At 56.2% G+C, this 25468-nt stretch overlaps 1 protein-coding gene across 1 annotated transcript in view; it reads right to left on the bottom strand.

The window, feature by feature from the left end:
• Positions 1-208: 208 nt before the first annotated feature.
• The window catches only part of EFNA2 (ephrin A2), a 43660-nt gene continuing 18400 nt past the window's right edge, over positions 209-25468 (bottom strand). The window contains exons 2-4 of the mRNA XM_079328481.1: positions 6485-6774; positions 2053-2118; positions 209-576 (exon numbers count right to left, since the gene is read on the bottom strand). Coding sequence (XP_079184607.1) covers positions 455-576; positions 2053-2118; positions 6485-6774 — 478 coding nt within the window. The 3' untranslated portion in view covers positions 209-454. The remainder of the gene's footprint in view (positions 577-2052; positions 2119-6484; positions 6775-25468) is intronic.

The following is a 25468-nucleotide window of genomic DNA, read 5'->3' on the forward strand; positions in this document are numbered from 1 at the left end:
CTGCCCACAGAGGGGACAATGGGGGCTCCCTGGGGACCCGAGCCCGGCCCCTGCAGGTCAGTCTGGCACCAGGACGAGGACCCGATGGGAACAACTCAACAAATAAAAATAAAAATATTTTTTCTTGAAAAAAAACAAACCACAAAAAAAAATTTAAAAAGAAAGAAAAAAAAAAAAAACAACCAAAAAAAAACCCAAAAAAAACCCAAACGGACGAGGACTCTGTATTTGGTCTAGAAATGTAAAAAGCAACGCCCCACCGGGACAGCCGGAGCTGCAGGGCGGGGATGGAAACCGGGATCCATCCGCCGGGACAGCCCAGCCACGCCAGCGGGGACTTCGGGCGGGGACTTCGGGCGGTGACAGGATCCTGGCGGGCAGCACCGACCCTCCCCGGGCACCTCCAGGCGCTGGGGCCGGGCAGGATCCGCCCCGGGGCCGCTCGGTGTCGGTGCTACGAGAGCAGGAGCGTCCAGACCACCGGCACCACCGCCAGCGCCGCCGGCGGCACCCTGAGGCTGCAGCAGGAGTTGTTGCTGGTGAAAATGGGCTCCGGGGATTCGTACAGGGAATCGTCTGTGCCAAAGGAGGAACGGAGGGAGGGTGAGCCGGGGATGCTCGGCACTGACCCCTCCCCAAATCCCAGCTTCCCCAAAAGAGCAGCTGCCACCCCCGGGAGGTGACACATCCGAGGGTGGGAATGCCCAGGGGGGCTCCTGCCCTTTTACCGGGATTGCGGAGCCCCGGAGCCCCTCCCGTGTGCCAGAGGAAGGTGACACTGATGGGGGATGGACCCGCTCGGGACAGCCTGGGGGTCCCGGCCAGGGCGGCACGGAGCACACGGGGGGGACACACGGGGAACACACGGGGACACATGGGGACACATAGGGGACACATGGGGACACACAAAGACACAGGGACACATAGGGGACACACGGGACAGACGGGGACACATGGGGACACACAAGGGACACACAGGGGACACATGGGGACACACAGGGAACACATGGGAACACATAGGGGACACATGGGGACACACAAGGGACACATAAGGGACACATAAGGGACACATGGGGACACACAGGGACACACGGGGGACACACGGGGACACATGGGCGACACATGGGACACACAGGGGACACATGGGGACACACAAGGACACATGGGGGGACACATGGGGACACATGGGGACACACAAGGGACACATGGGGACACACAGGGGACACATGGGGGCACATGGGGGACACATGAAAACACACAAAGGACACATAAGGGACACATAGGACACACAGGGGACACATGGGGACACACAGGACACACCAGACCCCACGTGGCCACTCCCCCAGCTCAGCCTGCTCCGGTTTGTCACTGAATTATGGATTTTTATGGACCTGGGGGCAGGACAAGCAGAGTCTGGTCCTGCCTGGGGATGCTCCAAAGCTGCACCCACCTGATCCCCCTGTCCCCCCAGTTCTGGAGGGTCCCTCGTGCCAGGATGAGATTCCCAGACTCATCCCAGACCCCCCCAGGGCCCACCCACCTCTCTCCCCCTTCCCTTCCCCTCCACAAGACAGAACAAAATCCCAACATTATTAAAATACTAAAGTATAATACGGGCAGAGATTTTTTTTCCCCCTCATCCTGAAGGGAACATGATGAGATTTTTGTGCTGGGTTTTATTTTAAAGCCACCAAAGGAAGGGAGGTGAGAGCCATCAGTTACCCGGTGACATTCCCCTGTCCCCGGGGAGAGCCGCTGCCATTTGCTAATTACACATTAACAGGAGAAGAAAATTATTAATTTGTTTTTTTAAATGGCTGATTTATGCCAGTTGGAAAAGTAGCCACTGAGCAGGGATGATTGTTGTTATTCATTTCTTTTTTTATCCCTGTCTCTCTGTCTGGACAGTGCTGAGACAGCTCCAGCAGAGCTGAGGGACACTGTCCCCATCCCTGCCACCTTTAGGGTGGTACCCAAAGGTCACCACATGCCCCCAACTCATGGGTAAGATTTGGGGACCCCCCCAGGGACCCCCCCAAACCTCCCACTTACTTGTTGGCCGAACATAAACCTTGAGCTTCAGGCAGGGCCTGTCCACCGTGTTCGGGGGGGAGGCGGCTGTGGGGGGAGAAGGGACAGAGGGGACAAAGGTTGTGGGGACAGCAGCACAACCAGGGTCAGGGCACTGATGAAATAAAAAACACTGGGAGAAAGGGAGGGATCACAGCAATTAGCAGGGTGGTACATCCTCTCAGGATGAGAAAATGGGATTATTTTTTGTATATAAAAAGAGATTTAATTTTCTGTCTATTTTTTTTTTTTTTAATTAAAGCAAGGGTTTTTTTACCCTTCCCTTTTCTTTTCCTTTTTGGCACTTCACCCCATAGGGGGAAGGAAAGAGTGGCACTGTGGGCATCCCAACTCCTCCATCCCAGCTCCTCCAGAGCTGCTGCCAACCCTCCATGGGGTGTGGCTTTTTTTACCCTCCCATTTTCTTTTCCTTTTTGGAACTTCACCCCATGAGGGGAAGGAGAAAGTGCTGAGCTGAGTGGCACCGTGGGCACACTACAGCATCCCATCCTATGGAATCCTATCCCATGGAATTCCATCCCACAGCATCCCATTCTACAGAATTTCATCCCACAGAACTCCATCCTACAAAATCCCATCCTACAGTATTCCATTCCATGGAATCCTATCCCACAGAATCCCATCCCACAGCACCCATCCCACAGTGTCCCATTCTATAGAACTCCACACCATAAAATCCTATTCCATAGAATCCCATTCCACAGCATCCCATCTCATGGAATCCTATCCCACAGAGCTCTATCCCATAGCATCCCATCCCACAAAATGCCATCCCATGGAATCCCATCCCATAGAATCACATCCACAGCACCCATCCCACAGAATCCCATCCCATGTAATCCTATCCCATAAGATCCCAGTGTTCCATTCTATAGAACTCCATCCCACAGCACCCATCCCAAGGGATCCCATCCCACAGAATCCCACCCCACGGCACCCATCCCACAGAATCCCATCCTATGGAATCCTATCCCACAGAATCCCACCCCACAGCACCCATCCCACAGAATCCCATCCCGTGGAATCCTATCCCATAAAATCCCATCCCACAGTGTCCCATTCTATAGAACTCCATCCCACAGCACCCATCCCAATGACTCCCACCCCACAGCACCCATCCCACAGAATCCCATCCTGTGGAATCCTATCCCACAGAATCCCACCCCACAGCACCCATCCCAAGGAATCCCATTCCACAGAATCCCACCCCACAGAATCCCATCCTATGGAATCCTATCCCACAGAATCCCACCCCACAGCACCCATCCCACAGAATCCCATCCTGTGGAATCCCATCCCACAGAATCCCACCCCACAGAATCCCATCCTATGGAATCCTATCCCACAGAATCCCACCCCACAGCACCCATCCCACAGAATCCCATCCTGTGGAATCCCATCCCACAGAATCCCACCCCACAGAATCCCATCCTATGGAATCCTATCCCACAGAATCCCACCCCACAGCACCCATCCCACAGAATTCCATCCCATGTAATCCTATCCCCTAAGATCCCAGTGTCCCATTCTATAGAACTCCATCCCACAGCACCCATCCCAAGGGATCCCACCCCACAGCACCCATCCCACAGAATCCCATCCCAAGCACTCCCACCCCACCCTGCTGCCCCCCAGCCCCTGCCCATGCCCAGCTCATGCCCTTGACCCTGGCAGAGGCTCAGAGTGTCCCCCTGCCTGTGGGTTAATGGATTCCAGCCCGTGGGCTGGAGCAGGAGGTAATTTCTTTTCTTTCATGTCTGCTAAATACGGCTCCTCAAAGAGGAATAATTTCTAATGTTCCGCATGACGGGAATTCTAACCGGGTTAGCAATGATCAGCTTCCCATTTACTCCTGTGTAATCTCTCCCTAACCACATTAAAAAATAAAAAAAAAAAATAAAATAAAAGCTGAGGAGGGAGGGGTTGTTAGTGGGGAAGAGAGAGAGAGAGTTGTGGCCGCAGTTATTGCGCCGGTGACATTTTACGGGGGGGAAGAGAGAGGGGGGGAAATGGTAATTTAATATAGATAAAAGGAACAAATTAAGTGGGCTGAAAACAGCTGCTTTAGGAAAAAGAGGAGGAATGATAAGGCAGAGGAGCGTGGCTGTGGCTCTGGAGAGGGCAGCAGGGTTGGGGTCATGCTGCCTCCTGGGTTATTCTTTCTCTCCCCCTCCTGCCCCTGTGGATGCTCTGGAGGTGGGAATTCCCTGCCAGGGTCCCTCATCCTGCAGCCAGAACAGGAGTTTCCTCCAGAGCAGCTCAGGGGTCAGGTTTGGGTGAGAAAGTGAGTCCAGATTGAGGAGAATACAAGAATTACATGGGAGAGCATGTGAGAACATGGGAATTACATGGAAGGGCACAGGAATTACATGGGAGCATAGAAATATTTAGGAGAGCTCAGGAATAAATGGGAGAGCATAGGAATTACATGTGAGAGCATGGGAATAGATGGGAGACCACAGGAATTACATGTGAGAGCATGGGAATACATGGGAGAGCTCAGGAATTACACACAAGAGCACAATAAATCATGGGAGAGCACAGGAATAAAAGTGAGATAATGGGAACACACATGAGAGCACAGGAACATACTGGAGAGCTCAGGAATTACACGTCAGAGCATGGAAATATATGTGAAAGGATGGGAATCAGTACAGGAATTACATGTCAGACCATGGGAATTGCATGGAATACATAGGAGAGCACAGGAATGACATGAGAGCACAGAAATACATAGGAGAGCATGGGAATAGAGGGGAGAGCTCAGGAATTATATGTGAGAGCATGGAAATGCACATGAGAGGATGGGAATAGATGGGAGAGCTCAGGAATTATATGTGAGAGCATGGAAATGCACATGAGAGGATGGGAATAGATGGGAGAGCTCAGGAATTGCAAGTGAGAGGATGGGAATGAGCACAGGAATTACATGTGACAGTATAGAAATACATGTGAGAGGACAGGAATGAGCATAGAAGTGACATGTGAGAGCATGGGAATGTTTTGAGGGCACAGGAACACACAGGAGATCCTGGGAGAACTGTCCAGTTCTATTCCCAGTGCCATTCCCATGGGATCAGACCAGTGCCTCTGGCCAGTCCTGGTCACTCTCACACCCAGAGCTATGACTCAACCCCAGAAAACATCCATGGGATGTTTGCCCTGAGCTGGACAGCTGCAAACACCATGTGTGTGACAAAACCAGAATCTGAACCAATGATACATAGTCTAAATAGAAATTCAGCTTTTAGATTTTGAAGGTTAGAGTGGGAACCATAAGCTCTGAGAGATAAAATGATTTTTCCTACTACATCAGTGTGTATGACTTGTCAGGTTCTGTTATTTTAACATCAGAAAATCACCTAAATATCAAACAAATATTACACTTGTATTTCTGTCCTTACAGAAAAGCCATTAGCCTTTTATAGAACACCATCATGTGTATCATTCCACATTCCTGAATATATGCAAGACACTTAGTGTGGACACTGCTGAAGGCCCAGGCAGATTTTAGCCAGGGCTTTTCTCAGGTTCTGAGTTCTTTTTCTCTTTCTCAGGCTGGGAGGTTTTTTCCCAGGCTGAGACAGTTTGTCAGCTCCAGCCTGAGCCTTTCCCAGGGTGATAACTTTCTTGTAAATAGAAAGGAATTAATAAACAGAAATTAGCACTTGGTGTTGGCTGAGGGACAGTTTAGTGATGTACATGGCAGGAGATGTTTTCTCCTGTTGTCCAATGAACTGTCCTGTTTGAGGTTTGTGAACCACTCTATAAATATGGTTCAGTTTTTCAATAAAATGCTTCTTTTGCTTCTCTTGCCTAAGAAGTTGTACAGCGACAACTCAGCAAATCCCATCCCATGGAATCACATCCCACAGCATCTCATTCCATGGAATCCCATCCTACAGCATCCCATCCCATGGAATCACATCCCACAGCATTCCATGCCATAGAATCCTATCCCATAGAATCACATCCCACAGTGTCCCATTCTACAGAACTCCATCCCATAGAACTCTATCCCATGGAACCCCATCCCACAAAATCCATCCCATGGAATCTTATCCCATAAAATCCATCCCACAGTGTCCCATTCTACAGAACTCCATCCCACAGAATCCCATCCCATAAAATCACATCCCACAGTGTCTCATCCCACAGAATCCCATCCCATGGAACCCCATCCCACAAAATCCATCCCATGGAATCCCATCCCACAGCACCCCACCCCAAGGAATTCCACCCCATCCTGCTGCATCCCAGCTCCACCCCCAGGCCCAGCTCATACCCTTGACCCACCAACAACCCCAAACCACTGAAATCCACCTATTCCTCCCTAAAAACCCCACAAACCCACCACCACCACACCCCCACACCCACCCCCAGCCCCACTCACAGATATAATAATACTCATGGCCGGGTCTGAACTCGAAGCCCAGCGAGAAGGGGGTGAAGAGCTGGAACTTCTCGGAGAACTTGAGGGGCCCGTTGGGGGAGTCGGGGCGGTTGCACTCCCAGCGCTTGAAGCCGCGCTGCCGGTGGTCGCAGGACGCGTGGCCCTCGTAGTTGACCATGTAGAGGATGTACCTCTCCATGCGCTCGGGCAGCGGCTCCTCGTAGTGAGGGCAGTAGATGTCCAGGTAGTCGTTGATGCTCACCTCCACCGTGTAGTCCCCCCGGTGGAACCTGTGGAGGAGGTGTGGTTGTTTTGGCTTGTTTTGGGTTGGTGTGGCCAGAAATGGGGATTCTGTCATCAGCTGTTAAAGCAGGTGGGGAAGTGATCCTGATCTCCTGGCACATATTATCTGCTAATGGGCCAGCTTTAAACCAGCTGGGGCAATCATCTTTATTTTTCACAGCCCATCCTCCTTCCAGGAGATATCTCCTGCTAATGGGCCATCCTTAAATCAGCTGGGGCGATCATCTCTATCTTTCCCACAGCCCATCCTGTCTCCAAGACATATCTCCTGCTAATGGGCCATCTGTGAAAAAACAGGTGGGGTAATAATCTTTATCCTTTCCACAGCCCATCCTCCCTCCCGGAGATACCTCCTGCTAATGGGCCATTGTTTAAAACTGGGTGTGGCAGTGATTCTAATCTCTGTTGGAGATATCTCCTGTTAATGGGCCATTGTTTAAAACTGGGTGTGGCAGTGACCCTGATCTCCTGGCACACATTATCTGCTAATGGGCCATCTTTAAACCAGCTGGGGCAATCATCTTTATCTTCCCACAGCCCATCCTCCCTCCAGGAGATATCTCCTGTTAATGGGCCATTGTTTAAAAATGGGTGTGGCAGTTACCCTGATCTCCTGGCACACATTATCTGCTAATGGGCCATCTTTAAACCAGTTTGGGCAATCATCTTTATCTTTCCACAGCCCATCCTCCCTCCAGGAGATATCTCCTGTTCATGGCCAGTGAGTCCCAGTGCATGACTGATAAAACTACATCATCCCACTGGGAGATGCTTCAGCCAGGGGAGGAGCCAAGCCTTTCCTACCCAGAGAAAAACTGAGATTTTGAACAGCAAGTCATCTGTCTTTCCACTGGATCCCAAAGGAAAGCCAGACCTTTCCACATCATCCCTGGACCTTCAGAGGAAAGGTGCACCTTCTCCAGGAGCACTGCTCCAGCTAAACCACATCTGCCCCTGCAGGAGGATGCAGCCACCATTGAATGGGACTGTGCCACCACCCTGCCTGACTGACGGGTGTCAGCTTGGATTCTGACTCTGGCAGGGTTGGGATTGTTCTTTGTAATGCTGCATTTCTATTTTAATTTTCCTAGTAAAGAACTTTTATTCCTAATGCCCCTATCTTTGCCTGAGAGCCTCTTAATTTCAAAATTATAATAATAATTTGGAGGAAGGAGGTTTACACTCTCCATTTCACAGAGAAGCTTCTGCCTTTATTGGCAGACACCTGTCCTTCAAACCAGGACAGTGGGTCACAAATTCATTCTCGCTCGTTTTGGAGAGCCCTCTGTGCAATCGTGCAGAGGTTTGGGGTTGGAAGGGAACTTAAAGATCACCTAGCCCTCGTGGGTGTTCTGTTTCTGTGCCCTGATGGGTGTCCTGGGCTGGAACTTTGCCAAATATGCTCTTTTTGGGACTGAAAATCCTCTTTGTTTTGTAGGAATGAGCCATTCCTAGGAAATCGAGTGGTGCCTCCAGCTGATCCTGGATTATTGGATCCAAGTGGGTAAGGAGGGGCAGCACCATGGAATCACCAAATCCCAGCATGGGTTGGGTGTGAAGGACCCATCCAGTCCCCCCTGCCCTGGGCAGGGACACCTCCCACTGCCCCAGGGTGCTCCAAGCCCCAAAGTCCAACCTGGGCTTGGACACTTGCAGGGATGGGGCAGCCACAGCTTCTCTGTGTGCCCCACCTCTCCATGATCCAAAACCTGCTCCAACCCCAACATCCCCATTAACCTCCAGATTAACCCAGATCCTCTTTGTTTCATGCCAGCAAACCAGCACCATTTGGCAGGAAGCCACACAAAAATGATGATTCCCGCTGCAATCCCGGTGTCAGTGCTGTTCTTGGCATTAGTTATCCAAGAGATTAAGGGATTAGCAGCACTGGAGAACTCTGTGGCACATGCCAGACACCCCCTCCAGCTCCTTGGGGTGGTCCCCTGTGACCCCCTCCCCAAATTCCAGCACCACAGCTGGTGGAGCTCAAAGCCAAATTTGCAGCTTGGCTTCCCCTCCTAGCTAGAGTGAGGTTTTTTCGTGATCAATTTAAGGTTCCCCCCAAAACCTTGACACAGCCAAGGACAGGGGTCACCCCACAGCTCCAGGGTTTGGCTGGAGGAGTCAGCACAGCCCTGGTGGGCTGGGGACAGTGACCACAACCCCCCTGAACATCCCAAAGCAGCATCCAAAACCCCCCTGAAGCTTCAGCAGCTGCTCAGACGGTTTCAGCTCATCCAGAAACACCCCAAAAATGCATCCCCACCCCTGAGGCAGCAGATGTGACCCTAAAAAGGGAAGGGGGGGAAGAAAGGAGGTGGTGTGGGGAGGGGGGGGGGGTCCTGCAGCCCCCCTCCAGCTCATTACCTGCCTCATAAGCTCTCTGATCACACAGGGAACACGCTAATTAAGGAGCAGGGTTTCTCCCTCTCCTTCCCTCTCCTTTCCCGAGCCAGTTGTGCCAACCCTGCCCCTGGCAAGGTAACATTGGAAAATGTAAAATTAATACAAAGGGCTGGAATTTACTGGGAAACAATTTTCAAACGCACGGAGAACAATAAAAAATATTTAAAGAAAAAACCAACAAAAAAACCTTCTTCTGGCTGCCTTTTATTTAAAATAAAATTATTTATTTTAATGATCGTTACTAAAGCCAAAGCAAAGGCGGGGGGGCCCCATGTATCAGGGGAACAATAATAGTAATAATAATTATATTTTTGGGAAAAAATCACTTTGAGGGTCTTCACCTGCCTGACAAATTGCTGAATTAAAGCTGATTAAAGCTGATTAATGGCCCAGACAGAGTTGGGTGCGGGGGAGGAGAGAGAAGGGGGGCACCCTCCTTTGGATGAGGGGGTTTGTGGGGACCCCCAGCACGGTGCACCCCACTCTGTATGGGGTCCTGGGCTCCCCCAGTGCATCCCAGTCTGATGCCATGGGATGGGGATAGTGCCAGCACCTGAGCCATGGGTTTGGGATGATGCCATGGGATGGGATTGAAGTCATGGGATGGGGATGGTGCCATGGGACAGGGATGATGTCATGGGATTGGGATGATCCCAGCACCCAGGATAACATCATGGATGGGGATGATCCCAGCCCCAGAGCCAGTGCCACGGGATGGGGATGATCCCAGCACCATGGCCATTGTCACAGATGGGGATGATGCCATTGGGATGGGGATAATGCCATTGGGATGGGGATGATGGCATTGGGATGGGGATGATGCCATTGGGATGGGGATGATGCCATTGGGATGGGGATGATGCTGTGGGATTGGGATGATGCCAGAGGATGGGGATGATGCCATTGGGATGGGGATGATGCTGTGGGATTGGGATGACACCAGAGGATGGGGATGATGCCAGGGGATGGGGATGACACCAGAGGATGGGGATGATGCCAGAGGATGGGGATGACACCAGAGGATGGGGATGATGCCACTGGGATTGGGATGAAGGCATCACCAGGGATGCACCCCAGGACAACCCACAGCCTGGCAGCACACACTCCATGGACTCCCCAGCTCTGGAGTTCCACACTCCCACCCTCCAGCACCGTGGGGCCCAGCACAGGACATGTCACCCACCGAGCCTGGCTCCACCAGGTTTGGGGTTAATCCACAAATTCCCAGCACTGTGACACCTTTCCACAACAGGAGCAAGAATCCATCAGAGGAAGTGAAACCTCTGAGCTGGTGAAGCCCCTTTGGCATTACCCAACCCCTGTGTCCCCACACCACAGCAGGCAGAGTGGCATCTCCATGCTGGAAACACGTTGTCTTCCCAAGTTTTTACCTCTTGGATATTCATTGTGGAGAGGAAAACCCTTCTGAGAGGAGATGCACCTGCAGATGGAAACCCCTGGCCTCTGCAGGGCAGAGCCAGCAAGGAGAGTAAATCCCACAGACAAACCCTGGTCCTGGTCCCCCAAACACAACCAGTGCCTCAGTTTCCCCTCTGAGCTGCAGCAAAATTCCCAAAATTCCCAAACTCGGGCAGCGACCCAGCACGGGAACAAAGCAGATTTGTCTCTCTACACCCTGCGAGACCAGCCAGTGTCCCAAGGGTTAAATAATTCAGATTTTTCTTTCCTGAACAGCTTGAAAAGAGATATGATTGCGCCCGCTGGAATACAGGGAGGGGGGGGAATATTATGGATGGAAAAGAGCTATTTAAGCTGAGGAACGGTGTTGGCACATAAACAAATGGGTATAAACCGGCCATGAATAAATTGAGGCTGGAAATTAGGAGGTTTGGAACCACTGGGGGCCAGGCAGGGCTCATGGGGGCAGAGGGGAGAGGGGGGGACTGGGGCAGGGGGGCCAGGTATGGGGTCCCCCCCACTCCAAGGGCACCCGTCCTTGCGGGGCCAGGCGCTGAGAGACTTAAAATCTCCCTTCTGCTTTCATCTCCCGAAATCTCCTTCATTCAAATAGTCACAGCGTGATCAGGAGTAATAAGCCTATTACAGAGCAAAATAAAACACAGCAGCTCCCCCCTCTGCCCCCCCAAACCAGCCCCCTCCCCAGCCCTCTTTGGGGCTATTAAACAGAACCCGATGGAAATTCAGCTGTGGAACAACCAATGTCACCCCCTCCTCAGCTCCCCCAGCCCTGCAAGGTGTCCCCCCCTCAGGAAATGGGGACAAAGTGATTCTCAGAGCCGGGGGGGGTGGCAGGGAAGGGACCCCGGGGCGCAGGCGCCCACCGACCCCTTCCTTTCTGCATTAATCCTGCTGCTCGGCTGGTTCCTGCCATGGCCGTGGCCGGCAATGGACTTCACGCCGGGAACGTTTAAGCCGCTTTTCCATCTGTTTCTGCTTCTCCTCGGGCAGCCGGGATCGCTGCCGAGCCAGCGTCACCCCGCGGGATGAGAACGGCAGCGCTGGGCAGGAGCCGGACGCGGCCGTCGGGGGGAATTTGGGGCATGGGCTGGTCCCGGTGTCCCGGAGGCTGATCCCTGTTCCCTGCTCTAAAACCACGGACGGAGCTGGGAGGGGATGGGGCAGGATCTGGGAGGGGATGGGGCAGGAGCTGGGAGGGGATGGGGCAGAAGGTGGGAGGGGATGGGGCAGGATCTGGGAGGGGATGGGGCAGGAGCTGGGAGGGGATGGGGCAGAAGGTGGGAGGGGATGGGGCAGGAGCTGGGAGGGGATGGGGCAGGAGCTGGGAGGGGATGGGGCAGGAGCTCGATGCACCTGGACACCTGTGCCCACCCAGTTTCGATTTGACCACCCCACACCCCATCCCACACCCCACCAGCGCCAAGGTTGATGTTAACCCTGTTCCCAAATATTTCCCACGGGGTGGCACCTCCCAAACTTCCTCCAGGCTGTGCCGGAGGATCCCATTATCCCAAGCCCTGGCGCTGGCAGGGATGAGATGACATTCATGGGACGCCCCGTCCCCATCGACCCCAACCCCTGGGATGGTGGCAGTGACGAGTCTCGGTCCCCGGAGGCTCCGGCGTTGTCCCCGGGGCCGCGGTGGGACGGAGCGGGGACGCGCCGTGGCTCACGGAGCGCCGGTAATGCGGTCCGGAGGGACCCCGCCGTACACACAGCACCTAAATTATTTAATTTCTCCAAACTGCTGCACCTTTATAAATCATTAAAAGCTCCTTTTGATCTGTGTTAATGAGGTTTCCTGAGTGCGGGGCTGGGAAATGCTTCGGCGCCAGAAAGCGACGCCGCTGATTAAAAAAATAAAGAGGGGGCGAGCGGGAGGGTGGGGGGCGGGACGGGCACGGGCAGGGGGCGGGGGGCACGGGGAGGTGGGCATGGGGCGGGGGGCACAGGGGCTCCCCAGGGCCCAGCCAGGCACTGGAGGGGCTTTAGGGATGCTTGTCGTGTTTATGTTCTTTCCCTTCCTTTTCTCTTCCCCTCCCTTCTCTTTCAGTTTCCTTTTCCTTTCCAGTTTTCTTTCCCTTTTTCTCTTCCCTTTCCCTGAGCTTTCCAGCCAGGGAATCTCAGGAACGCACAGCTGCCACCACAGCAATGCCAACCAAACCACGGGCAGGGCTGGGGCTGTTGGTCCTCCTGGTTCTCTGGGGAACAATTCCCTCTTTGGGGAGCAGCGGGATGGGATGAAACCCCCCAGGGATGTCACTGGGAGCCGCGGCCAGCGGGAGTGTCCGGTTCCAGCGGTGCCACCATCGGTGACCCCGGCGGTGACACCGCGGGAGCGCCGCGGCGCCGGCCCTGACAGCTTTAATGCCGATATTTATCCCAGCTCCGAACCTCCGAGCCCGGCTCCATATTCAGGAGCTCAATCACCGGGATCGGGAATGGCGGTGACGGTTCCGCCGGTGGCAGCTGGGTCTGGGCTTAACATCGGCTGAACAGCCCCGGAGAGATCCGGATGGGGACAGGGATGGGACAGGGATGGGGATGGGATGGGATGGGATGGGATGGGATGGGATGGGATGGGATGGGATGGGATGGGATGGGATGGGATGGGATGGGATGGGATGGGATGGGATGGGATGGGGATGGGGATGGGATGGAACGGGGGGCGGGCAGGGGTGGGAACAGTTGTGGGGCAGGGATGGGAGCAGGGAAGTGAATGGGGGAACAGGGATGGAGATGGGGACAAGGATAGGGATGCAGGTAAGAATGTAGATAAAGACAGGGATGGGGACAGGGGTGGCAGAGGAGCTAGACAGGGAAGGAGATGGAGATGGGGATGGAGATAAAAACTGGTATAGGGACAGGGATGGAAATGGGGAAAAGCATGGGAATGGTGATAAAGACAGGGATGGGGTGAGGATGGAATAGGGATACAGACAGCGACAATGATAGGGATGGAGATGAGCACAGGTATGGGGATGAGGACTGAGGCAGGCATTGTGAGTAATGAAAACAAATTCCATGCAGATCCAGGGAGCACTTCCCCAGCCCTGGCATCCCTGGAGCTGGGCAGGGACCAGCTGGAGCAGGGCAGCAGCACCCCCAGCCCGGCTGAGCCTGAGCTCACACCTCACTGACGGATATTTCCCCTTCCCACCTTTTAAGGTAAATGACAGAAAATCCCAGGACAGCCATCAGCCTCCGAGGTAACCTCGTCCCGCCTCGGCCGCGTTCCCACAGGATTCAGCGGCTCCTGTTACCTGGGGCAACGGCGGGGAAATGACGGCTGGCATCTAAATTGCCATCATTATGCTCCAGAGCCAACACTCCCCATTTACACTTTATTGTCATCTTTCGCTTTAGGGAGATGCTGAGATATTACAGGATGGGGTGACAGAGCGGGATGAGATGGGATGCACGAGGAGAGAGGCGCGGAGATAAATGGGGACCCCCGGAGCTGTTATTTCAGCCTGATTGTGGATCCAGAAGCGGAGCCGAGCCCGATCCTGCAGGCTGTGGGGAGGCTTTAATGCACAGAAGAAAATAAAATTTGTTTAAATGCAAGCGCCAGCCTGGCGGGGCCTGGGCACGTGGTACCTGCGAGAGGATTCCCACCAAAGCGCTGCCGAAAATGCTGCGGAAGCAGCTCGGCCTCCTGGAATAATGGGAACTGATCCTCACCCACAGCAGGCACTGGGCTGAGGGTGTGAGCACACTGTGGGGATGGGATCATACAATGGGGCTGGGATCCCACTGTGGGGCTGGGATCCCACTGTGGGCTGGGATCATACAATGGGGCTGGGATTACACTGTGGGGCTGGGATCACACTGTGAGGCTGGGATCCCACTGTGGGGCTGGGATCACACTGTGGGGCTGGTATCCCATTGTGGGCTGGGATCACACTGTGGGGCTGGGATCCCACTGTGGGCTGGGATCACACTGTGGGGCTGGGATCATACAATGGGGCTGGGATCCCATTGTGGGGCTGGGATCACACTGTGGGGATGGGATCACACTGTGGGGATGGGATCCCATTGTGGGGCTGGGATCACACTGTGGGGCTGGGATCACACTGTGGGGATGGTACCCCATTGTGAGATTGGCACCCCATTCCAGGGCTCACATCCCATTGTGGGGCTGGCACTCCATTGTGGGGCTGGTACTCCATTGTGGGGCTGGCACCCCATTGTGGGGCTCACATCCCATTGTGGGGCTGGTACTCCATTGTGGGGCTGGCACCCCATTGTGGGGCTCACATCCCATTGTGGGGCTGGCACCCCATTGTGGGGCTCACATCCTATTGTGGGGCTGGCACACCATTGTGGGGCTGGCACCCCATTGTGGGGGTGGTATCCCATTGTGGGGGTGGTATCCCATTCCAGGGCTCACATCCCATTTTGGGGCTGGCACCCCATTGTGGGGCTGGCACCTCATTCCAGGGCTCACATCCCATTGTGGGGCTGGCATTCCACTGCATCACAGTACCCCTTTGTGGGGATGGTACCCCAATACTGGACAGGTATCCCACTCTAGGGCTGTCACCCCACTGTGGGGCTGGCACCCCACTGCACCCCTGGTACCCCTTTGTGGGGCTTGTATCACAATATTGGACAGGTATCCCATTGTGGGGTTGCCACCCCATTCCATCTCCTGCACCCCACTGCCCCACTGTGCCCCATTCCAGGGCTGGCACCCCACTGCAGGGCCATTCCAAGGATACTCCTGGCCACCCCAAAGCAAAACCAGCTCTGGGTTCTCCAAACTCTAAGTTCATTCTCCCTCCCCATCCCACTTTTTGCCAAGTTGCACAAAGGAAATGCAAAGCCAAACTTGGGGAGTCACCCCCCCATCCCCACATGGGGACTGCAGTGAGTCAGGGCTGGGGGGGCTGCTGGGGACAGCAGGGGAGGAACGGGGCCTTTCAAGTGTTTGCAGTGAAAAAAGAAAGAGAGAAAAAAGCAAAGAGTTCAAAACCTGAGCAGCTTTCCAAGGAACAGCCAGGGTGGCGTCGCCCTCAGCCCCACTGCACTGTGCTCAGGGTTGGGATTGGGGGATTCCTTCCCACACAACATCTCCCTGATGGGACCCTGGAGCTCACAGAGCCTGGGATAAACCCAAACCACAGCCACGACCCCATGGATGCACCAGGAGCTGAGAGTTCCACAGGGCATGGACACGGAGGGTGGATGGATCCTGCACGGTGCCAAGCATGGATCTAACAGGTTTTTCTCTCAGACTCATGACATCATCCTCTTGTCCAGAAAAAAACACAGGTGTCAGACAGAAATGGTGGTTTGGGCACACAAATATTCCATTTTCAACATGCCACAGGGTGATGAACCCACTCCCCAGGCAGGTGAAGCCTCTTTTTGGAGAGCTCTACCCTCACCCCACAACCAAAGCACCCTGGAACTGCTCCAGCTGCTGCAATTCCCACCACTCACCCCTCATTAGCATGGATGCTCGTTAGCCCAGCGCTGAGACTAATCAATACTGCCATTAACCAACTCCCTGGAATTAATGTGCTTGAACCTGGCAGGCCGCAGGATATTGGTCATTTTTCCACTTAACCTGGCAGGAGGAGTTTTTCCCTTTGCTGGTGGCAAAGGATGACAGAGGGAAGCAGGGACAGCTCATCCCTACAGTACCTTTGGGTTCACCAACACTTTTATTTGGTCATCCCAAGCTTTTGGGATGCTCCCAAACCTGAGCAAGGGCAGCCCTATCCTAAGCCATGGGGTTGGAGATGCTGGAGAAGGATCTGGGGACACCAGATCGTGACCCTCTGGTGCCACCCCATTCCTGCAGCTGCTCCATCCCCTCTGCCCCAGGTTCCCCGGGCAGGCACAGCAGAGCTGCTCTCCAGGGCACCCCAGAGCCACCCTCCCCTGCTGCTCCCGCCGCCTCGCAGTGCCTCTGGCTAAACAGAGATCAGAAATGTTAGATCTTTCTTAACATCTCCTGCCAGCACTGTCAGTGGCCCTCTCCAGAGTACCAGGGCCCTCTGTTATGTAAACACAGCACATTCTCTGTCAAAGATTAAAAAAAAAAAGCCTCATTTGCACATAAAAGCAGCCTCTGCACTAGTTACGGGCACTGTGGCATGTAAGGAAGACTGTAGGTTAAATTCAATAATAAAGTGGGGCGGCACAGAGGTCCTGCTCCAGCTCCTTCTCCTGCAGCCCAGCCCTGGCTGCTCCAGCCAGACCTGTGGCCACCAAGCAGTGCTGGCCACGAGCCCCTGGGCTGGGGACTGAGGAGGCACCATGAGCCTGGGCTGGGCTGTGGGTGAGTGACCCCCAGGCCACCCTGAGACCCCACCCTGGTGCTCCTGTGTGCCCCCTCCATGTTCAGGGCACCCCAGACTCCATCATCCCCATCTCCTCCCCTTCCAGAGTGCTGCCCCACATCCCTCCCCACACATTTTTGGGAGCTGGCACTGCCCTCACACCCCAGCATCATCTCCCAGCTACCGAGGCACCACTCAGGTGATGAATGTGACACTGTGGATGTGCCATCCCTCGGTGCCATCCCTCGGTGCTCACTGGGCTGGGATGGCACTGGGGGGGTCTCTGGCCACACTGACCCTCCCTGGGGGTGCCAGAGGCTCCAGGGATGGCGGCAGCCAGCCGGGCCAGCAGCAGGATTCACACAAATCCAATCAGAGCAGAAACTCAACTGCCAGAGAGACGAGGGCTGGGAAGTGTCACAGTAATTGTGTTAGTGCCAGCAGAGCCACGGGAGCTGGGGGCACGGCGAGGGGGGCACGGTGGGATGGGCACAGCAGGATGGCACTGAGCAGTGGGCACACAAGGGTGGGATGGGCATGGCAATGCCAGCACAGGGGCTCGCTGGACACCCAGATCAGGCACTGTGGGAGGAGTGAGGGTCCAAGAGGGATCAGGGTGAGGGGCAGCAGACCCAGGTGGCAGCAGGATGACAGTGGTGGCTGACAGTGAAGGTGATGGGCACTGGGCTCTGGAGGGAGGTGATTCATTCCCAAATCATTGAGTGTCAGCATTCAGCACACGTGACCCCATGGCCATCAGCCTGGCACTTGAGACCCCATAGACACCAGGCTGCAAATGTGACCCCACAAACATCAGGCTGGCACATGTGTCCCCACAGACATCAGGCTGGCACATACAATCCCACAGACACCAAGCTGGCACTCATGTCCCCATTGACACCAGGCTGGCACATGTGTCCCCACAGACACCAGGCTGGCACATGTCTCCACAGACAGCAGCCTGGCACTGGTGTCCCCATTGACACCAGGCTGGAATATATCACCCCAAAGACACGAGCCTGGCACTCATGACCCCACAAACACAGCCTGGCACATGTCCCCATTGACACCAGTCTGGCACTCATGACCCCACAAACACAGCCTGGCACTGGTGTCACCATAAACACCAGGCTGGCACTCATGTCCCCACAAACACAGCCTGTCACTGGTGTCCCCATTGACACCAGCCTGTCACTGATGTCCCCACAAACACAGGCTGGCATTGGTGTCCCCACAAACACAGCCTGGCACTGGTGACCCCATTGACACCAGCCTGTCACTCATGACCCCACAAACACAGCCTGTCACTGGTGTCCCCATTGACACCAGCCTGGCCCTGGTGTCCCCACAAACACATTCTGTCACGGGTGTCCCCATTGACACCAGCCTGGCCCTGGTGTCCCCACAAACACATTCTGTCACGGGTGTCCCCGCGCTCGCCGGGCCGTGCCCAGCCCCGCTCACGTCCCCGCGCTCAGTGGCAGCGGGGCCGGGCACGTCCAGGCGCGCAGGAGCCGCGCTCGCCCCGCTGAGCGCCCTAATTAGCGCGTCTGGCGCTGATAACGGGCGCGGGACGGAGCTGCTGGGGGTTATCAGCCGGTGACAGCCGGGCCCCCCGCCGCCCTCCCGGGACACGCCGATCAAGGTGCCCTTTGGGGGTCCCAGCAAACAGCCCCCCCCCCAGGGGTGACCTCATTAGCATGGCTGAGCCCCAATGTTGCTGTGGCTGGGCCTGGTAAAGCCTCAGGATGGGGGGTCATTAGTGGCATGGTGTCCTCTTGTCCCATCTGCTGTCACCTCCCTGCTGTCCTGGGGGTGAGGGACAGTTCTTCCTGGGGTGCCCACCCTGCTTGTTCCACTGTCACCATGCTGGAGGGAGATTTTGGATATCCCTGGTGCTGTGAGGGGTGGGGTGGCAGCAGGAAAGGGCACTGAGGAGGTGGATCAGGGTCACACCCTGAGCCAAAACCAGCTGCTGTCCTGGAGCTCCCCAGAGCCATTCCATTGGTCTCATCCCAGAGCCACAGCTGGGACGTGGCACAGCCCTGCACTGCTTCCGTGCCTCAGTTTCCCTGCCCCAGGGCTGGATGTTCCTGCACCGAGTGGGTCCAGCAGCAGGAGCGACAAACAGGGAGCACATTGCCCATCAACAAACATGGAGAACACTGCCCATCGACAAACAGGGAGCACACTGCCCATCCCAAGCGGCTAAAGACACAAATTAACACGGATAAACACGGACTGGTGCATTATTTCACTCGCTGGCCACTCTCTGCCGGCTGAATTCCGGGCATTGGCAGGATGGGATGGGATGGGGGCAGCAGGGCGGGGGCTGGCGGCAGCACCGGTGACTCTTTAACCTTGGAACACTCGCACTGGCAGCGAATTTGGGGCTGTAATTTGATCGGCGGGAGCGCCGGCCCCGCAATCACCGGGAAAACGCCGACGCGGTGGAAATCGGCCGCCGCTGCCCAGCGGGACATCGCGGCAGGGCCAGGCGGGCACGGGGACACGGCTCGGAAGGACGGGCACAGGGGACACCTGCCTGCCACCCCGCAGCCCCCTGCCTCTGCTCAGTGCCACCCTGGCATTCCCAGGGACATCAGGGGGCTCCAGACCTGCGGTCTGTCCCCTCTGTCCCCCCGTCCCGGCAGCCCCACAATTTATCACACCCACCCCTGACAGTTCCTTTTGACGGGGTCTCCGGGGGGGCCGAGCGATGCCTTTTGTCTGCCCAACAATTAATTATTTCCTGGCTAATGATGAACTCCGACTTGCCAAGCAGGGAGTGGCTGTGTGTGGGAAGGAGCCGGCCCTCCCTTGCCCTGCCGTGCCCCCTCCCCACCTCCTCTCCCACGGCAGGGTGGGATGTTGGGGTACCCAGGGATAAAACTGGGCTGTGGGATCCCCCTGCATCTCACCATCCTTCTCATAGGCATGCTGCCCCCCAAAAAGGGCGCCCCAGAAGCTGGGGGCTGCAGGGCTGGCAGGATGGGTGCCCCTCTGGCAGTGCCAGCAGGTGGGTGCTGTGCTGGCAGTGCTCTAAGTGCCAGTGGCGACAGCGCTGGAGAGCTCCAGGGCCAGATAACCGACTGATGGGGCTGAGCTAATGGAGAAAATCCATTTAGGATCACTCGATACTCTCCCCTGGGCTTTCATTACACCTCGGGGCTCTGCAGGGCACCAGGCCCTGAGCTGGCCTCTGCCAGCCCAGATCCCATCACTGCTGACTGGATGTCTCACAGAGGCACTGGTGGGATGTGGGGAAGAATAGTGGGGGAGAAATGAGGGAAGAAATGCAGGAAAGGATGCAGGAAGAGATATGCATGGGGAGGAATGCAGGAAGAGATGAAAAAGGGATGTGCATGGGAATGGGTGCAGGGAGAGATGTGCATGGGGAGGGATGCAGGGAGGGATGTGAATAGAGAGGAATGCAGAAACAGATGCAGGGAGGGATGTGCATGGGGAGGGATGCAGGGAAGGGTGTGCATAGAGAGGAATGCAGGAAGAGATGCAGGAAGGAATGTGTATGGGGAGTGATGCAGGGAGGGATATGCATGGAGAGAAATGAAGGAAGGGATGAAGAGAGGCATGTGCATGGGGAGTGATGCAGGGAGGGATACAGGGAGTTATGTGAATAGAGAGGGATGCAGGAAGAGATGCAGGAAGGAAGTGTGTATGGGGAGTGATGCAGGGAGGGATGTGCATGGAGAGAAATGAAGGAAGGGATGAAGGGAGGGATGTGCACGGGGAGTAAAGCAGGGAGGGATGCAGGGAGTGATGTGCATGAGAAGTGATGCAGGAAGGGACACTGAGCTTTGTGCACAAAGCCTGCAGCCCTGAGATGCAGCTGCAGGTGACAAGAGCAACGCCAGCAATCCCTGCGAGGGACAGGGACAAACTGAGGTGTGATGGGGCCTTGCCCTGGAGCAGCTCCCAAGGAGCAGTGCCTGGCTCAGTGCCACAGGCAGAACAGGGACCCCCAGGGCTGCGGGCACTCAGGCCGAGCTCCCCGTGGCAGGAAAGGCGACAGAGCCATGAAAAGAAGTAAAATAATTATCGGGCGCTGGCAGCTCTGGCTCCCGCCCGGCGCGTTCTGTTTAAGGCTAGTTAATAGCCAGTGTTCTCTGGTTAGGCCTGAATGACATTTCCAGAGTTATAATAACTGAGCTATTACTCGCCGTATTGATGCATTCCCCCCGCCGGCAGCGGCTCATCCCGCGCCGTGCCGCCCGGCCGCCGAAAGCTCCTTTAGTCAATAGCACTTCTATTTTTCATTACTCCCTGGAAATGTGGCTCTTGGAAGCTCATCCGTCATTCAATTACGCCCTGGTTCAGTCCTATCATACACGTGTCATAAAGTTCCTCAGATCTGAACTGCTGTTAATTTTCTGCGCCATCCCAAGGGGATGCCCGGGACGTGCCTGGAAAGCAACCAGGCAGCCGAGGGCATGCCGGGTACGGGCGCTCCCGGGAGCGGGGGCTGCGGCACTGCCGGGGTGCCCGGGGGGCTCCAGCACCAGGGGGGTCACCCTAGAGCTCGGACATTGTCCCTTCCTCTAGTGCCACACGACCTTGGCAGCGCTGGGAATTTATTCCTGGGGTTGGTTTATTCTTTTATCAGGTGTTGGTTTAACAGGGTGAGTTCCCCCCCTTCCCCTTTAATCCTATCGGCATCTGTGTTGGGCACGTCCGTACCCAGAATAATCACCTGCTTGGCAGATTTGTCACTTCACCAGATGTAATCGGGGAACTTTTGCTTTTTTTTTTTTTTCTTTTTGAAACTCTCCTTATTTTCTGTTTCTTAGAAGCTGCAGCTTGCAGCAGAGGTGGCTGCTGCAGGCGGTACCTGCTCCAGGTCACCCTCCCCAAACCCAAGGGTTTGCTTTGCTCAGCTTCACTCTCTAGCTGGGTTTTGGCTGAGGGGAGGATGACAAGGCAGTGGCACAGAGGGTGGCTGTGCCATGATGGCTGTTCTGCCATCCTCTGCTGCCAGGAGTGCACCTGGATGGGCACAAACTCTGAGCCAGGCGGGAAAATGGGCACAGGATGAGGCTGGGGGATGGTGAGTAAGGGGGATGCCAGGTGAGGAAGATGCCAGGCTGGGAGGATGCCAGCTCAGGGGGATGCAGAGGTTGCTCACAACATGTTCCTACACAGATGCCAAGGACCAGCAGCTCCTTCCCAGCCTTAAAAACTCACCAAGAGATGCTGTGGGTCCTGCTCCCCTCCACACCCCTCCAGGCACCATTCCTGCTTTCCCATCACAGAATTCCTGTAGCTCTCTCCCAGCCAGGCCTACTCTGGGGATCCCTGTCCAGGGAGTCCTGTCCAGTCCCTTCATCAGTGCCTGGGTGGTCTCAGCCACTCCACGTGGCCTCCCAGCAGGACAATGACCTGGTCACTGTCCTGCTCCCACGGAGCCTCCCACGCGCTGCTGTCCCTAAGATGGGACAGACACACGGCCGGGTGGGACAGACACACACCCCGGTGCTTGTGAACATTCCCATCAGGAGGATGTGCCAGGAACAGCCCAGCCACGAGGCTGCCACGAGGCTCTCCCAGCCCCGGGACAATCACCAGACTCTCAGTCATGCTGGAACAGCCTCTAACCCAGCTCTGATCGGGGAAACTGAGGCAGGGAAAGGTGTGTGGATGTGCAGGGTGGCAGCTCCCGAGCATCCCGTGCCCTGGGCATCCTCTGCCAGCCTGGCATTTCCCTGCTCCCTTCCCAGCCCAGGCTCCCGCTGAGCTCTGGGCACGGCTTAATGACCGGCCTAATTGATCTCTGACGAGGCACCAGAGATCGATGCTGGATCCCGCTCCAGGCTCTGTGAAAAGCCATTTCTCCTGCCCGGCCGGGCAGCACCGCCCCTCGCCCGCAGGGAAGCGCCCATCGATCGGGGCAAGGATCGATCGGGTGGGAGAGGGGATGGAGGGGAGGGGGGCCACCCCCACCGCCGAGGGGGCTGCGGGGAGCACCCCCGGCAGCCCTGGGCTCCAGCCCCGGGGCTCCAGGAGCTCGCCCTGCACCCAGCGGGACCGTGAGAAGGCTCCTTGTCGCCGTTCCAGGTGACACAGGGCACAGCCAGCAGCTCCTCCCTGGCACCTCCGGGCTGGAGGGTCCCGGTGCCCCGGGAGGGGAGGGGGCAAACAGAGCCACCAGCGGAGAGGTCACAGCGCCAGCAGACCCGCACTGATTTCCTCGCCTGACTCTTCCCCCCTTATTCCTTCCCCTTGTGTCCCCACCGGCCAAATTTGACCTAATTTGGCGCAACCGGCCGGGGTCTTCACTTCTCAGTGCCCCCCTCCTTTCCTCTCCTTTCATTGGGGTTTAAGCCTTTTCACTCCGTCCATTCACTCCAAGACTAATCAGATTAAAGCCCTGCCCGGGGTGCTGCCTCGCCTCGCACGGATTCACCTCCTTATCCCCCCTCCCCTCGCTTCACCCCCTTTTTCCCCTGTCAGATTTTGGCAGCCAACTCCACGGCCACGCCAAGGGACAGTGGTGGCAGCAGCTGCCCTTGTGTCCCCAGGGAAGGGCACAGAGTGGGGATCTGGGGGGACACGAGGGGTGCAAGGCAGGGATGAAGAGGGTGGCAGGATAAGAATAAAGAGGGTGGCAGGACAGGGATGAAGAAGGTGGCAGGACAGGGATGAAGGCAGCAGCAGCCACAGGTCTCCAAAGCTGTCCTGTTCTTTGAAGAATCCCTCCTCCTCCTCAGCCTGGCTTCACATCCCAGGTCGTGCTAAAGGAGCATTTAACTTAGGAGAAATTTAGGAAAAAAAGGGTACTTTTTTTACTTTTTCCCCTCTTTTCACCCAAAATCAGGAATGGGTGAGGGGTGAAGCCAGGACCACGGTGCTCACCCTGAAGCCCCCCAGAAAACACAACACCCAGAGACTGGGGTCACCCACCAGCCCCCACACCCCAGGACTGTTTGGGAAAGAAACAAATCCCTACAAGAAACTTCCTGGCCTCATCCCACGTGCTCCAGCCCCAAAAATCACCCAATGCCCCCACCTAAACCTTAACCACGGATTTCCATTCCCCTCGGCCCAGCCCTGCACACAAACGCATTCGCCACGGCCCCCTCCCCGGCAGGGATTGTATGCAAAGGCGCAGAGGGGGAATGAATAATTCATCCGCGCTGTCTTTCAGAATTACGCTGTGGAAAAATAAATCTGAGACTACTATATAAAAAAAAAAAAAAAAAAAATTAAAATAAAGGAGAAAGGAGCCGGGGGCGCGGGGAGGCAGCGCTCGGTTCGCGGCCCCCGGCCGGAGCGGGATGCGGGGATGAAAAGCGCCGGCGCGCCGCGGCTCCTCTTCCATTGAGCGACTCCACATTCAGGTCCGTGCGGAAACACCGGAATCCCTTCCTGTGCTTTGTTCTGAGGCCTTTTCAGCGGGGGCTTACGGGGCTGGGCAGGGGGCGGCGGGGAGGGGGGGGCACAGGGTTTGGGGGGGGCCCTTTGAAGAAACCCACTCATGCGTTCGGCTGGTTGAGTTCAAGGGGCGGCACTGGGGGCGAGGGGGGATTGGGATGGGTGAGGAGGGGGGGACTCTGCTGGGTGAGAGAGGGGCTGGCCTGGCCGGGGGGCTGCACTGGGGTGAGCAGGGGCTGTGGTGAAGTGAGTGGGGGGCTGCCTTAGGTGACTGGGGGGCTGCCCTGGGTGACTGGGGGGCTGTCCTGCATGACTGGGGGGCTGCCCTAAGGTCAGCCAAGCGCTGTTCTGGTGATGGGGGGGCTGCCCTGGGTGACTGGGGGGCTGTCCTGCATGACTGGGGGGCTGGCCTGAGGTCAGCCATGGGCTGTTCTGGTGATGGGGGGGCTGCCCTGGTCATGGGGCTGTGCTGGAGTGAGTGGGGGTCTGCCCTGGGTGAGTAGGGAGCTGCCCTGAGATGAGCAGAGGGGCTGCTCTGGCCAGGGGTCCAGTGTGCCCGACCCCCCTGACTCAGTTTGAACCCCCTCAACACCACCCTGGCAGCAGCCTGCAGTCCCAGCACGAAGGAGGGAGCTCTGCCCCATCCCAGAGCGCTCCCAGCTGGATTTTGGGCTGTGCCCTGACCCCTCCCCGTGCCCAAAACCCCCTGCACGGGACCAGCCCTGCCCGCATCCCCCCTCGCAGCCGGCGGGGGCCACGTGCTGCCGCGCAAACGGGGAGGGGAGGAAGCGGGAGGCACTTTAATTTGGCTATTTAAAAATAAAGAAATAACGCAGGCTTTGAAAGCCCGGAGGGGTCCCAGCGGAGGGACCTCATCCCCCCTTCAAAGGCCGCCTCTGCTTTCTTCCCCCCGCTCGCAGCACACAAAGGTGCACGAGCACTTTCGTCTCTGTGGAAAGACCTTTTTAATTGGTTCCAGGCAGAAGGTTAAAATCTCTCCCCTTCCCTGTGCGCTTGGCTAAGAGGGGAAAGGGGGGGAAAAGGGGGGAGGCAGGGAGGAAGGGTTGTATGGAGGCAAAACAGCTCTGCCCAGCTGAAGGGGCTGAGCTGGGGGGCACCCAGGGCAGTGTCCCCAACACGGGGTCCAGGGTCA

The sequence above is a fragment of the Erithacus rubecula genome, assembly GCF_903797595.1.
Source record: "Erithacus rubecula genome assembly, chromosome: 28".
Taxonomy (NCBI): domain Eukaryota; kingdom Metazoa; phylum Chordata; class Aves; order Passeriformes; family Muscicapidae; genus Erithacus; species Erithacus rubecula.